General features: G+C 38.7%; 1 protein-coding gene across 28 annotated transcripts in view; it reads right to left on the bottom strand.

Annotated features, from left to right (window-relative positions):
- Positions 1-214: 214 nt before the first annotated feature.
- The window catches only part of fnbp1b (formin binding protein 1b), a 37963-nt gene continuing 24301 nt past the window's right edge, over positions 215-13876 (bottom strand). For 7 of the 28 annotated variants that reach the window (XM_072454511.1, XM_072454508.1, XM_072454496.1 and 4 more), the window contains 13 exons: positions 13691-13819; positions 13309-13455; positions 12415-12606; positions 11139-11327; positions 9469-9561; positions 8230-8244; positions 7978-8013; positions 6776-6885; positions 6528-6660; positions 5357-5481; positions 5103-5263; positions 4313-4471; positions 215-3145 (listed from right to left, as the gene is read on the bottom strand). In XM_072454511.1, the coding sequence (XP_072310612.1) occupies positions 3126-3145; positions 4313-4471; positions 5103-5263; positions 5357-5481; positions 6528-6660; positions 6776-6885; positions 7978-8013; positions 8230-8244; positions 9469-9561; positions 11139-11327; positions 12415-12606; positions 13309-13455; positions 13691-13819 (1509 nt within the window). In that variant the 3' untranslated portion in view covers positions 215-3125. Of the gene's footprint in view, positions 3146-3742; positions 4472-5102; positions 5264-5356; positions 5482-6527; positions 6661-6775; positions 6886-7977; positions 8014-8229; positions 8245-9468; positions 9562-11138; positions 11328-12414; positions 12607-13308; positions 13456-13690; positions 13820-13876 lie in introns of those variants that run through there. The other 21 variants (XM_072454503.1, XM_072454506.1, XM_072454501.1 and 18 more) reach the window with 17 other exon arrangements.

Genomic DNA, 13876 nt, shown 5'->3' with positions numbered 1-13876 from the left:
AGAAATTCCGATTTTCTTAGGTAAGGAGCTCCAACCCCCCTTTGAGTATTTGTCATTTTTAAAACAACCATGTAAATGATGATGAATAAACGGCTCACTTCTCTAGAGGACAGTCTGTTTTTGCTTCCTCGGTCGGCCTGTCAAATGGGGGGCCACAACCAGACTCTTGTTTAGATGATTGTAGAACTGGTACATTGTAAAAAGACATGACGCATTTTATTTTCAGGCATATTTAATTGGCACGGTAAACACAATACAAAGTATTCAGTGCTCTGAAACACAAGCATGGCCAACCAAATGGACATAACGAAAAGTGCTAAGACACCATTTGGTAGACCTCACAAAAGAAAACAAGTCTTACTTTGCAAAGCAGATAAAGTATTGGTAAGACTCTCAATAGTTAAAATAGATGTTTCCATTTAAAACTTTATATATTCACATATACTCTCTCTGGTTCAATTCCTCCATTTCCACTGTACATAATTATTCTGGGACATGGATAAAAGGACATGGTCTGGTTGTTTCGGCATCTGCTACAAATAGCGTCTGTATTTTGGCCTATGCATTGTCAAAAACATGTTGCTTGTTATATTGTCATTCATTGGTTTGCAAAAAGACAAACAGACAAATTAAGCTTGATTCTATGGCACAGCAGGGGTTTGATCAATCCTTCCAGAAGGTCAATATTTCTACCACCTCTACAAATGTTAATACAAGAGTTAATAGAACATGATGAATGACTTTGATAAACACATTAATGGCTTCATCCAAAATACAAAACATTGTAAATTTTACTTATATTATAGGCAGTACGTTCTGGGCTAAAACAAAGATACATTTATCAAAAAATAAAGGTTTAAAAGGTTGACTGGAATCTATGTGCCTTTGAGAAAAAATAATAATCTGTGAACAAACGTTCACTATTAAACAAAATCTCTCAGTGATAAACTGGTTATTATGGCTCTAAGAGCAACATCTGGTCATTCTGGAAACTAAAAGATCACAGTATATTTTCATATACAGTAGATAACAAACTTAATTGTGTCCAAACCAAGTTACGATTACGAACAAACATCAACTTGCATAAACACCCTGATCATAACTTACAATAGTAACATTTACACACATACCATTCTGTGTACTTATTAAAACAAAATAAAGAAAAAATCAATTTATGCATAAAACCTCCCAGACAACGACCTTGCAGGATAGGTAGAACACTGGAGGAAAAGAAGAACACTGGAGAAAAAAACAGGGAAACATGCCGTCTGAAACTAAACATGGAGTATTTCCACAGGCATATAACCAGAATCAGTGGTTTCCAGATTAATTCAAAACAGCTTGACCAGGCAATGAGAGTTAACGTAAAAGAAAGAGCCGATACGGACTGGGTTTGCCACAGCAGAGGGGCAAGGAGGAAGACAGGGCAAGCATGCAGCAAATCACAATGCTGAAAGACCCCCTGCCAAATGTATAGAAGTGCACAAGCAGAAGCAGCTTGTGATGGAAGGGGGTAAAACATGTAGGGGTCTTTAAATAGGTATAAAAAAGAGGGGTGTGGTCAGAGAAAAGAGACAAGTGACACAAAACATGAAGTTCAAAGGAGTGGTGGAAAATCTTCATATTTTATGGAACACACATACCACAGACAGGCAATGAATCATGTCCTACTGCAATGACATTAACTCTATACCATACGCTGTGCCCGTATACTAGACAGGAAGACTGTAAACAAACTAACACCAATCAAAAACAACAAGATGACACCAATGGTCATAATGTTGTGCATGATCTGTGATTTGGGGATCCTGTAAATACATAAAGTGGCATTGTTAATTTAATTGTAGAAAAAGGTTCAGTTGTAGTCATCTGGACTCAAGTTTTAGAAAAAACAAAACATTTCGACTCATCCAAGAGTCATTGTCAATAAGCGAATTTAGACCGAGAACTCAGATAATTATTCTATTCTGTGGTAAGCCCTGCCCCTCGGGCGGGCCCTCCTGAAGTAAAAGAAAAATGTGTTTGTTTCAACAGAAACTTACACCTCTTTGTTTTCTATCAAGCTAGCCTCTTGTTTACTGTCCTTTAATGGACTAAAGGTGACGATTCTAAGCAGGGAGAAACGATGGTTTGAAAGAGGAGTTAAAGAGGCTATTTTTGTTAAAAAAGAAAGACCATCTTTAAACAGGAATGGAGGGTTAAGATTCAATCTGTCTGTAGTCTATAATGGAATTTTGAATCCCTGGAGAGATAGAGGTCCAGGACATTCGGATGCTAATCAGGTACTCAGGGAAGAGAAAGAGAGAGCCAGGGACAAAAGGGAGACTAATTAACCCAACTTTTTCTTTTACTTCAGGAGGGGGCGGGACCCCCGCCCAGTGGGCAGGGCTTACCACAGAATAGAATAAATATCTGAGTTCCCGGTCTAAATTCGCAGATTGACAATGACTCTTGGATTGAGAGTCCAGATGACTACAACTGAACCTTTTTCTACAATGGAACACTCCTGGACGAATGAGGGATTACACCGACATTGTTAATTTAACCAGTGTGTGATGGCAATTCAAGTCACAAAACAGATGCCAGAACATCTTTCTATGCATAAAGGTTTTCCATTTAAAACAAAGTCATACAATCTGGTATAAATAAAGCATACAGTATTTTATAGATTAGCCACAACCAGCAAAAGTATCTCAGGATGCAATAATATCTTAATGGTTGGAATGACTTCCTCACAAACACACTGCCAGATGAAGGTGGCACATGAATTCTTCCTGTTACTCTTATTTATATTTACGTTGGTTATTGTCCATTCTCCAACCACACCCTCTGTCCAGTGTGTGTGCAAAAAAGCGAAAAGTATACAGAGGGAGGGGTGGTCAATTTTCAAGCAGAGTTAGTTTATTTAAAGCAAAGCAAAATGCTAAATTTGTGCTTGTGAGTGCTAACGATGTTAGGAATACGAAAGATTGTTTCTCTCAGAAATTGTTTTCTGTAGTTTTTGAAATGGTTAGGCAAAACTGAAATTGTTTAGACTTAGTTGACATTAGGCACACTTTTTGTGCATTTGAAGAAAGTGGTTGTTTTTCTCCAAGACTGCTTGCCCTGCCATTCCTCAGCCAACCTCACGCTGACTTCAAGGAATCTGCAATTCAAAAAGTACATAAAATTAGATAACAAAAAAAACTGAAAAATCTTACAGTATATTCATATTAAAAATGTCAGCTGATTACCATGTTTTTAAGTGGCTTTGTCACATGCTGAAACTATCATCATGGGCAGCTTCACTCAAAGGAGTTGCTCAGCATGCAAGATATCACATACTGCTCTTACACAATGAGATGCCCTTATGTATCAGTTATTACTCCCACAAAACCCCGTGCTGTGCCAGTTATAAGCCACCAAAACTTATAAGCATTTAAGGTCAGAAGTAAATTTTGCTAATGAATTCTACATAAAGTAGACAACGTTGTCTGTATGTGTGTTGTTACAGAGGCCAGACACAACATGCTTTTTATTGGCCCACACTGTAAAGCTGTTCCAAGAGACCATGCAGTCAAGCACATGATCACTTCTATCAGCCCCGTCTCACCGTTTAACAGTACACTAATTTAGGTCTTTATTCCTTTACCAAAGGCCTGGAAAAAAGGACCAGAACAGCTCACAAGTCACAACTATCATTATTAGAAGTAAATACAGCAATGCTATTGTATAAAATTACATGTAACTGATCTACAAAGCCTTGTCTTACTGTTGTGTTTTTTTACAGCATGCCACACAAACGTTTTGTTAATTATTCAATATTTTTCTACAAAAATATCTTTCTTTTGTGCTATTTTACAGCAGATTGAAAATGCTTTTCTATTTGCATGATTGTACAGAAGTAGCATGCATTTGTACTGGTTACACGTTACCAAAACCCAATAGCTTACATTTTGATCTGCAGAATGTAAAAAAAGTGCATAAAAGTACTTGCAATAACTATTTAAAATCATATCAAAGCAGAACTATTGGAGTAGGTGAAATAAATTGTAAATATCTAAGCAAATTTTACATTAAAGCATTAGTGATATTCTATGAACACTAGGTGGCACTAGTTGAATGACTCCTAGCTCCACATGAATAACATTCAAGTAGAAAATGTTTACAATAATACTGCCCAGATTGTCTTGAGGCACATATACAAATCTGACTGGCACGTCCCTCCAATAAAGCATTGTTTCTGAGCTAGCAGTGACATTCCTGGGAACAGACTAGTCCAGGCTGTTGCAAACAAAAACAGACTTGCTCAGTTAAATGTATGTCATAGCACCTTTGGCATTTGTTTCCAAAAAGACCTCAACGTAGGTTGTAGGAACATATCCTTCCTCCTCCTCGTTTCTGCGCACTCGAGTCCAGCCGTCGCCTTTGTCTTGTTCTATTACATATAGCAGCTCCCCTTCTGCGATCGCTATAGTGCCCTCATTTTTGCCTGAAAACACAACACATTTGCTGAGAATTGCACTGGAATATCACACCACTTTAAATCGAGAATGAGTTTAGTTAGGATTTTTATTACATGCAATCGATATTGTCAATAACCCAAATCAAACTTAAAGTGCACTACGTAACCTTTCTTGTGCTTATCTCTGTGTATATGTTACTGCTTTGTCTGAAATGTTCCACAGTATGGCATTAAGGGTGCTTTAGTCCTAATGTGTATTCTCGTCATTTTTTCCGTTCTGGTCTAGTCCGGGTTTAGTTTGGGTTTAGTCTGAGTTTAGACTCCATTTTTGATGTGGTAAATGTACGCACCCAGAGCTTATATATCTCTATGGAGACCAGTGGCCAGGTCAAGTTACAAGCCAGACCTGTGGAGAGGCAAACCCGCTCACAGAAAGAATGGATGTTTTTCAAGATTTTTTCTTAGCAAAAAATGCCATGTGAAACGTTCCAGAAAAAGAAAGAAACGTCTCCATGTAAACAGAAAAGATACATGCAGTGCACCTTAAGTAAGACTAAAAATGTGGACTTACATGACTACGGTAACTAATTTGAATGATGTCACTGTCAACTAAACAACACATGCATCATACGTTATAAAATTTGCACTTCATATGTACCTTCGAAAGGGTAAAGAGCTTTACAGGTGCCAATGGTGGGCAGTGTCTCCTCCTCGTCAAACTCGTCGTCATCGTCTGGTGTGGAGGACGTGGGGACCGGGTTGGTGCTGACTTTGACTTGAGTCTCTGAGTTCTGCTCCTCTGTGTAACTGCCGTCCGGGCTGCTCAAGGGCCAATACACACACATAGTAAAATACGCTGTGAAAACATACTCTTCTATGCCACGTTTATCTACTTTATTTAATTTAACATACCTCTCTCTATCCTGTGCACAGTTGTTGCTCACTGTCGTTGTGTTATTTTGTGTTTCATAAATTACACTTCTTCTGTGTGAATCGCTTTTGGAAGGCATTCTTTCTTCAACTTCTGCTAACCAACCCTGAAACACACAAACATGTGTTGTATGAATGCTGTAAATAGCCTGAGAGCACTTTTATAAACATTGCATGTTATTTCAAGTCCTCTTAATTTGTTGCTGATAAATGTAATATGCAATTTTTCTTTTACAATGTGAATGTAAATGTTCCCTGTAGGGCTGTCAAGATTATTCAGTTAATAAATTATTGTGATTATTCAAGTCACAATTTGGAAATAAATAAATAATAATAGTGACCATTTTAGAAGCAAAATTCAGAGTTTTTAATTCAATATATATATATATATATATATATATATATATTAATTTGGGTAAGGTTAGGGTTAAGGTTAGTTAGTTCGGCGTTAAACCAAACCAGATGTGGCACTACCCACCGGCTGCAACCAGACCCTTCTCGGATTTAGGGAAAACATTTCCCCATTTAAAAGATATACAATTTCATTCGAATTACTCTATAGCTCTAATAACGTGGACCATTGCCATGTCAAATCCTTCAAATTAGGAATTAATCCTTATGCCTGAAACTAATGTAAATGCTATATATTTCTGGCTATGTTTTTGTCACATTAACTTTATTTTGTCATTCAGAAATCTTAATTTTGTAAAGATGGTCACAAACTTGAGAAATAGTAATGAGCTCGACAATGGTAATTAAAGAAAATGTACGATTTCACAATATTTTCTTTATGGTCTCAGTAAATGTGAACGATCATTAAATCGTGTTGTTTGTTGTCACAATAATCGTAACACAAAAATTGAATGTTGCGTCATCCCTAGTTGCATACGACTGGCAACTTATTGCAGTACGTTTTACACAGCGTCTAGTACATCCTATTTAGGCACAGTATTCATCCCTTTGTCCTGAAACGGGCCTCTCTCCCCAGCTGCAAATATCCAAATATGGGAGAACTGGAGGCCTCTCTGTCTGGACCGTTTCCAGCTCAAGATGTGTCAGAGCCTTTTCATTATTTACTGTCACGGCGAAACCAAACAACACAGCCTTTCCAGGAGTAACAAATCCAAATATGAGATCACCAATTGCCACAAACCTCAAATTTCTGAACTTCAGACTGCAGTTTTTCAATAGTCTGTCCGATTTCTGCTAGCCGTGGGTCAACGCTGGCGGGATCACCCATTTGGGGGTTCTTTACATACACGTCTTTCATCTTCAGAAGTCCGTCCCTGGAAGAAGAAATTATTCATGTTAGAACCGCGATGAGCCAGCGAAAAATAAAGCAAAATCCCCTCAGAGTGCATTCAGCAGAAGATGCATTTTTTACACAAATATTTAAGTTACCTCGTGTCCATTTCTTTCTGGATGTCCTTATTTATATCCTCTATCTTTCCTTGCAATTTCTTTCTCCTCTGCTCAGGGGGAAGATGGCTGAAGTCCTCTGAACCAGATCCCTGAGAAAACAAACCAAGAGCAAAAAAATTGTTTTAAGAAACATACAAAGTTTCTCATAGTTAAATGTGATTCACTGATTTATAATTATTTTTATAATTTGGACAATTTACTACTCTGTGCACTATCTTCTCTTAGTTTAAGCATTTTGGGGGTGTTTATGAGATTCATGTTTTAAGAATGCTGCAAATTAAACAACATTTAGAGGAAGATACTGTAGTTCCTGTTATCTGTTGACCTTAACCTAATCAGTTAAATTTGTACTCAAAATGTACTCAAAATGTAATAAAGGTTTAGTTACATATGCTATCTACGGTTACTGACATATTATATTATAGAGTTTAAAGCTGTGTGCATAAGATGAATCTACTCAACAGGCAGATCACATTTCTTGATGAAGATGCACCTCACATCTGAGTGACCTAAAAAAAATGAACCTGATGTTTGCGTGAACTCTCTGAATAGGTCAAGGTCTACAATCTGACTGGGTCACAGTTGCACCATGGGAACCTGGTGGAGCTAGTTCAGGATTCACTGCACATTTAGGCCAACAGCAGGTCTTACCCTTAATCCCGGCATACAACACTTACCAGGCATGCAACACAGTAAAATGTGTATATGTATGAGTATTCATGCAGAACATGCTTCTGGATCATGAACAGGAGCATCTCAAGACATTTCAATTGCATCGCACCTACACTTGCAGATTTGTACATTTTGTACACAAAGTTGAATATTTCATTATAATTTACATAATCAGCCAAAAATAAAATAAATAATGCACAGTAAAAGCATAATATTAAATGTTAAGATGCACCTGTTTTTACATGAGAGGTAATTACATATTGGAATGCTATCTATAATAATGCATTAGGACTATAATAGCTAATGATTCAGTTTTTCCTTGCATTTAAAAATATATACGTTATTTGATTTAGTACCGACAGCATGCAACGGGACACCACAAAATACCATCTCTTCTACCATCAAAAATTGGATTAGTGTTCTTTGCAGAGACAAACAATTTGAGAGAGGACTACAAAAACTAGCCAACTAAAACGACAGAACATAAAACATGGAGTATTTTTGATCACCTCAATGAGATTCCGGACGTGGGAATTGAGTGTGATCTGCACCACAGAGACAGAGGTAGGGAGGGACATGACGAGAACACAACAACATAAAAAAAAACAATAAAATGACAAAAACACATAGGTCTGAAGTCCATCTTGTGCAGTTTAAATGTAATTAACAAAAGCATAACGTCATACAATGTTACTGGGGAGGCGGGACATGCACACTATGTTCATGCAGCAACAGAAGTGGGACTGTACAGTCATGCTTACCAGCTTGAGAGAAAGCTTCATGGGGAAGAGGAGAGAGAAATGGCGGAGAGCAGGAGAAAAAAAGACAACATACACAAGTCAAAAACATCAAGCACTCATTTATATAGAAACATATTGTAACCAAGGATGATGGTGGGATTTAATTTGCCAAACTTTGCCATCTGTAGGCAATTCTACCATTGAATACAACTGCAAAGTTTGGCACTTAAAATGTATGACATTAATGAAAAAATGATAGATGCAATGTTGGTTAAAGGCCAAAGCATGAAGTAAAGAATGATAATAAAACTGCAGGAAAGCAAGTAGAGAAATATAACTAAAATTAAATGAAATGCTTTTTACTTCTTCACTTCCATTTGCAGTAAAAGCATTTACCTAAAGTGCCAGCAGAGGGCGCTTGAGATATGTAAGATATTACCAGGTCTTCACGTGAACAGAGACAAATGGTCAACACATAAACAAGAACACATTTTCTTCAGGTCCAGCAGTACTACAAGAGCAAACTAATAAATACAGTCACTGAGAGTTATATTATAGACAATGTTAAACATGTAGGTTAAAAACTGTATTACTCCAACTGTGGCAATATGTGGGGAACATTAAACAGCCTGGACCACTGAACAGCACATGAAGATTCTGACGTTATTGACAACTTTTTAAACAAACAATTACGCACGGGTATACAATGTCTTTTACAAACATGAAAACACTTTAACTTCAGTGTGGTGCAACAGAACAAAGAAAATATCTTAAAAGGGGTCAATTCCGACTATTGTTGGCCAAACGTTTACAAAAAGAGCATCCATGAAAATAAGACACTGGGCTAATTCTTAGTTTGGATGGAAAAACACGGTAATTTGTCTGTTGTCAGATGCTTGAGCCTCTCTGTGAATTGACCCCTCAGAGATGTTTGCTGGAAAAGCCCTGACACAGCTGCAGGACACAGCAAGCCACTGGAAACCTTAAGCAGATACATGTGATGCGATGAATGAAGTCATCATCATCTTTTATCATTCGTCTAATTTCTCAGGCTCATCAGGCTCGACCATGTGATCAATACCAAGACAAACACACTGGCCTCCTTTGTATTTTTGACAAACAGGCTCTTTAGAGATGGTTTGCCACTTAAAAACATGTCTTCTAAAGAGGCTACTGTCTGTTATTCTTAGTAATGACACACAAAGTATTGGACACTTCGATGTAGGAAAACCCCATTCACTGTCCGCCACACTCACTTACAAAATATTGTCTGGCCTCAAAAGCATGTGTTGGTTGGCCCAGAGTCCTCTTCATTAACTCTTTGTGATAAATGAGCGAGCGAGGAGATACGGGCTGTTGTAATCATCAGAGAGAATACAGCTTAATCACAACTTAAAGTCACTACTACAAACTGTATATTCTTAATTTGTACCAACAACAAAGCAATTTATCACACCTATGGCAACATGTGCAGCCTCACATAGACAGTGCTTACAAATGCATATATATATATATATACAGTAATATGCACTACACAAGGACAAGGTTGGGCATTGGTCTCTTTGTGAACAGAAACAATGCATTACACACATAAAGACAAATGTTTTATTGGGCCTTAAGCAAATGTATTACTAACAACGCTCTTTGTAATAGAGATGAAGAATATGTCTGGCAGCCGAGCATCTCTTCAGTCCTGAATTTTCATTTGCGTCAGTATTGTCTTGTGACTGATGAGTTTACAGGCTTTTTAAAAAGCTTCAGTAAGGTCAACTTCAATGGTGTAATTCTGAATATAGCAATGCACAATGAGCCTGATTTTACAGGTCATTTTATCTCTCTGCAAGAGCAGTTTCAGCACTTCCGTTTTCAGAAACATGCACTTCCTGTTTGACGTAACCTGCTCTAGAAAAACACAAAGTTCTCCTTTCTTTCCTTCCGCCACCACAATATTGTTTACACACTGAAATATACTGCTCCTGTAGCAAATGTAGCAACAATGTTAATGAAAGTAACTGCTGACATTTAAAACGTGAACGTCATAATAATATATATTTGTAAAAAAAAAAAAAAAAAGGAAAAAGTTGGCAGGAACCAGCGAGACGCCACCGGTTCCTGAGGTCAGGGACAGCTGAAGTGTGACAGGAAGCAGGGCTACAGTTTGACCGGAGCAGTACGGCTGAAACTGCTGATAATAAAGTACATGTAGATAATATTTACACAATTACTTAAGGGAAGGGATATAGAATCTAAGCTGCCACCTCCATGTCACTGGCAAGAACAACCTGATAGCATCATCCAAGCGTTGAAGGGGAGAGGAATGGTGATGAGATATCAGTTAATATGAAGAATGAAGGAACAAGTCGCTGGTGAATGAGAAACTTGGACCATGAGTTGATATTACGTGCCACAGAAGCAAGCTATAAGCAAAACAGCAGAACAGTGTATGAGTGACTGGCAGTTTGTAAATCATCATCATCAATCAAAACTATGGGAAAACTACATTGGTACAGCAAATTTGATGTGAACCGCAATACTGATATCACAACAAGTTAGCTTCTCCACCTGATTTAGTTAAGTTAAGTTTGGGTTTAGATCTGGATTTGTTCTGGTTTACATTACATTATAGTCCGATTAAGTTCATCAGAGTTTTAATAGGCTTCAGGATTTCTTAAAGTCAGCCCTGTTTTCAGTGTCGCACCTTGACATGTTTCGTTTGCACTGAATACAGGTCTGACTATGAGAAAGCCTAAATCCTACATTTTGTCATATTTTGACCAGCTTCATTTTTTATTATAGAATTGTTGAGTGGTAGCTGACTGTGGTAACTGTCTTAACAATAAGATGATGTTGCTGTCACCCATACACTGCCGCAGTTACTATGCAGCTGACACACAGGTGAAGACACACACACAGAGCTGCTGGGCACTTACCCCTCGCCTCAGGCTCCGAAGGCAGTGTATTTTGGGTTTGGAGGTCATGAAGTCGTTGAGGCGATGGGACAGGGGCTCCTTGTGCTGCTTGGGAGACTGGGGGTCGTTGGGAACAGCAGAGGATGAGGGCGAGGATGTGGCTGGGGGTGCGGGTGGGGGCTGGCGAGGGGACGTTAACAGGGACATAAGCTACCGATAAGAGAGGGAGCCATTGCGGATGACAGGAGACAAAGGAGGAGCAGGAGGAAAAACGTGGTAGTAACGTAAAGGAGGTCAAACGACGAGGAAACAAAGACATAAAAAAGGAAAAGGAGGGAACACAAAACGAAATAAATAAGCCTAGTACATATATTCAAACTCAACACATAAATTAATCCCAAACAGAATAAAGAAACAAAACTTTCAAGTTGTAAACCAACACAAATTATTGAGACAAATTAAAATTATGTTAATGATACAGAGAGCGAGTAGGTAGGTAGCGTCAAACCAGTTAAAGCAAGCAGCTGCAACAAAGCAAACGGCACACTTGAAGCGCATGCGGCGATCCACTTTATGCTAACTTTCCAGACGTCACATGCAAGCTTGAATTTACCACGGCCTCAAGGACACCATTGTTCGTCATTACTAAAACTGAATTGCTATCCATTGGCCTAAATATTTCACCCAGGATCCGTAAAGAGAAAAATCAAAGCTGTGCATGCATTTCCAGGACACCGAGAAGCTCCCAAGTCAGCCCGTGTGTCTGCTCAACGTTAGTTTGCGACCTTCGATTAGAGAGCGACAACCCGTCATAGTTCATCAGCGGTTTTCAGCCTCGTCCCCACACACCCAGCTTACGCTCACATGCTCTGCACCAAGTGTCCTCTTCAGAAGCAAATAAACGCATTATTCACCAGCATGTTAATCAAGGGAGACATTAAAACTCTGTCGAGAGATTAGTGTATCTGTCTTAGATCAAAGTACAAAGGAAATACAATATTAGTGAGTTGTCATTGCGGAAAGGTGGCTCCAAAATAAGGGACAGCAAAATGCCAGTGCAAGACTGGCAAAGGGAAGTATGTGGTGGCAAATCAAAAGAATAAAATGGCATATCTAAAAATGCAAGTTACACTAAAAGCAAACGGAAATAGCATTGCTTAGTTTAAACATCGTAACTAATGCCACTATTTAGCCTACTAAGGCAAAAAAAGGAACCATAATCAATTAATAGAGCATTTCAAAACAAAACTATAAAACATTAATTCTGCTTGTTTTCAAACTACTGTCTAAATCTTACCTTGTTCTTATTCTTTATAAAAGGCCACAGTTTGCCTTTGCTTTTGCCAGTGGATTTCTCTTTGACCTCTCTGGAATTGGACAGACTGGTTTCTGAGACCGTCCTCTTCATGGCCTGTCCATAGTCTTCAAACTCGACATCTCCTGGAGGCTCAAACCCCGACTTGAACGACTCCACCACCTGATTTGAGTCCTGTTAGAATGACAAACGCACCAAAAATAATATCAAAGAGGTAAAACACATCCAAGAAGTCTGTTGTTGGGAAGGAATACAAATTTGATAAAAGTTAAAACCAAAGATTATTTTGAAATGTGTTGCTGTTTATGGCACAATGTTAAGGTCAAGTCACAGATAGAGGAAAAGTAACATTAATCGTGAGAGTGGGGTCTCTAACAGAGCTGATAACAGCTGGAGCCTGGCTGGCGTTGGGAGAGAGACTTCAAGAGAGATGAACGAGTCTGTAAGAGTGGAAAAGGAGCACATGTGGTGTGTTATAATGCTCTACTGTTTTTTACATTGCCACTTAGTCACAGGCTGCAGTCATCCTCTTGGAGCCAGGCCATACATACATACACTCACATACACTCACTCTACAAATACGTATGCACCTCTATCCCCGAGGTTGGTCTTGTTTTTGTCACAACCCATGCGCCCAACATCTGATTTCTTGACACTGCCGATTTTCTTTCACACAGACATCTGTGTGCAATTTCAGAAGTTCTAGAAATGAGTATCAACTTTCTCAATCCACTGGTAAACTATCATGCATTGTATTTGCAGTCTTTGCCAGTCTTTGCCAATCCAGTCCAGTTCAATTTCTATGGTGTGGGTTGAATGACATCTCATGAGAGTATTGTGTCCCTTGTGTGTGCACTTTTCAGTCCGTGTACTCACAGTCTTGGGCTCAACAGACACTGCAGCTTTCGTCATGCCGTCTAAACACTTCTCCACAATGGGCAGCACCTCACGGTCCACATCAGCAAAGGTCTTCATGCACACTCCTAACTTCTCAATTCTTTTCTCCTCCATGTCTTGAAGTTTCTAGACACAGGACAAAACAAAATGATACTATATGTCAACATGACTGATAAGGTGGGAATTTATCTGTGATTCTCATTCCACAACACTGCTGGTGGACTTCATAGACCATCATGCCTTGCTCTGTTTCAATAGATCAACACTCTTGTTGTTACATTCCTCTAATATTTATGAATAGTTTATAAATCTTTATTTTTTCAAATATTCAAAACCATAACCATGTTTAGTGTGTTTGTACCTGGAATATACTGGGTATATGGGTGTAGTAGTGGTCATTCTGCTCCTGGTTGAACTTCTGCAGGTAGGAGGAGTACTCGCTCTTACAGTCCGATGCCATCTGGTGTCTCATCTGAGCTTGCTGTCGTGCCTGATGGAACAAAACACACACATCACAGACAGGCTTACCCCAGTGAACCTGCAGTGT

The sequence above is a fragment of the Eucyclogobius newberryi genome, unplaced genomic scaffold (genome assembly GCF_026437365.1).
Source record: "Eucyclogobius newberryi isolate DKJ021-1_F unplaced genomic scaffold, fEucNew1.0.hap1 SCAF_2, whole genome shotgun sequence".
Lineage (NCBI taxonomy): Eukaryota > Metazoa > Chordata > Actinopteri > Gobiiformes > Gobiidae > Eucyclogobius > Eucyclogobius newberryi.
This window is presented reverse-complemented; position numbering and strand designations above follow the sequence as displayed.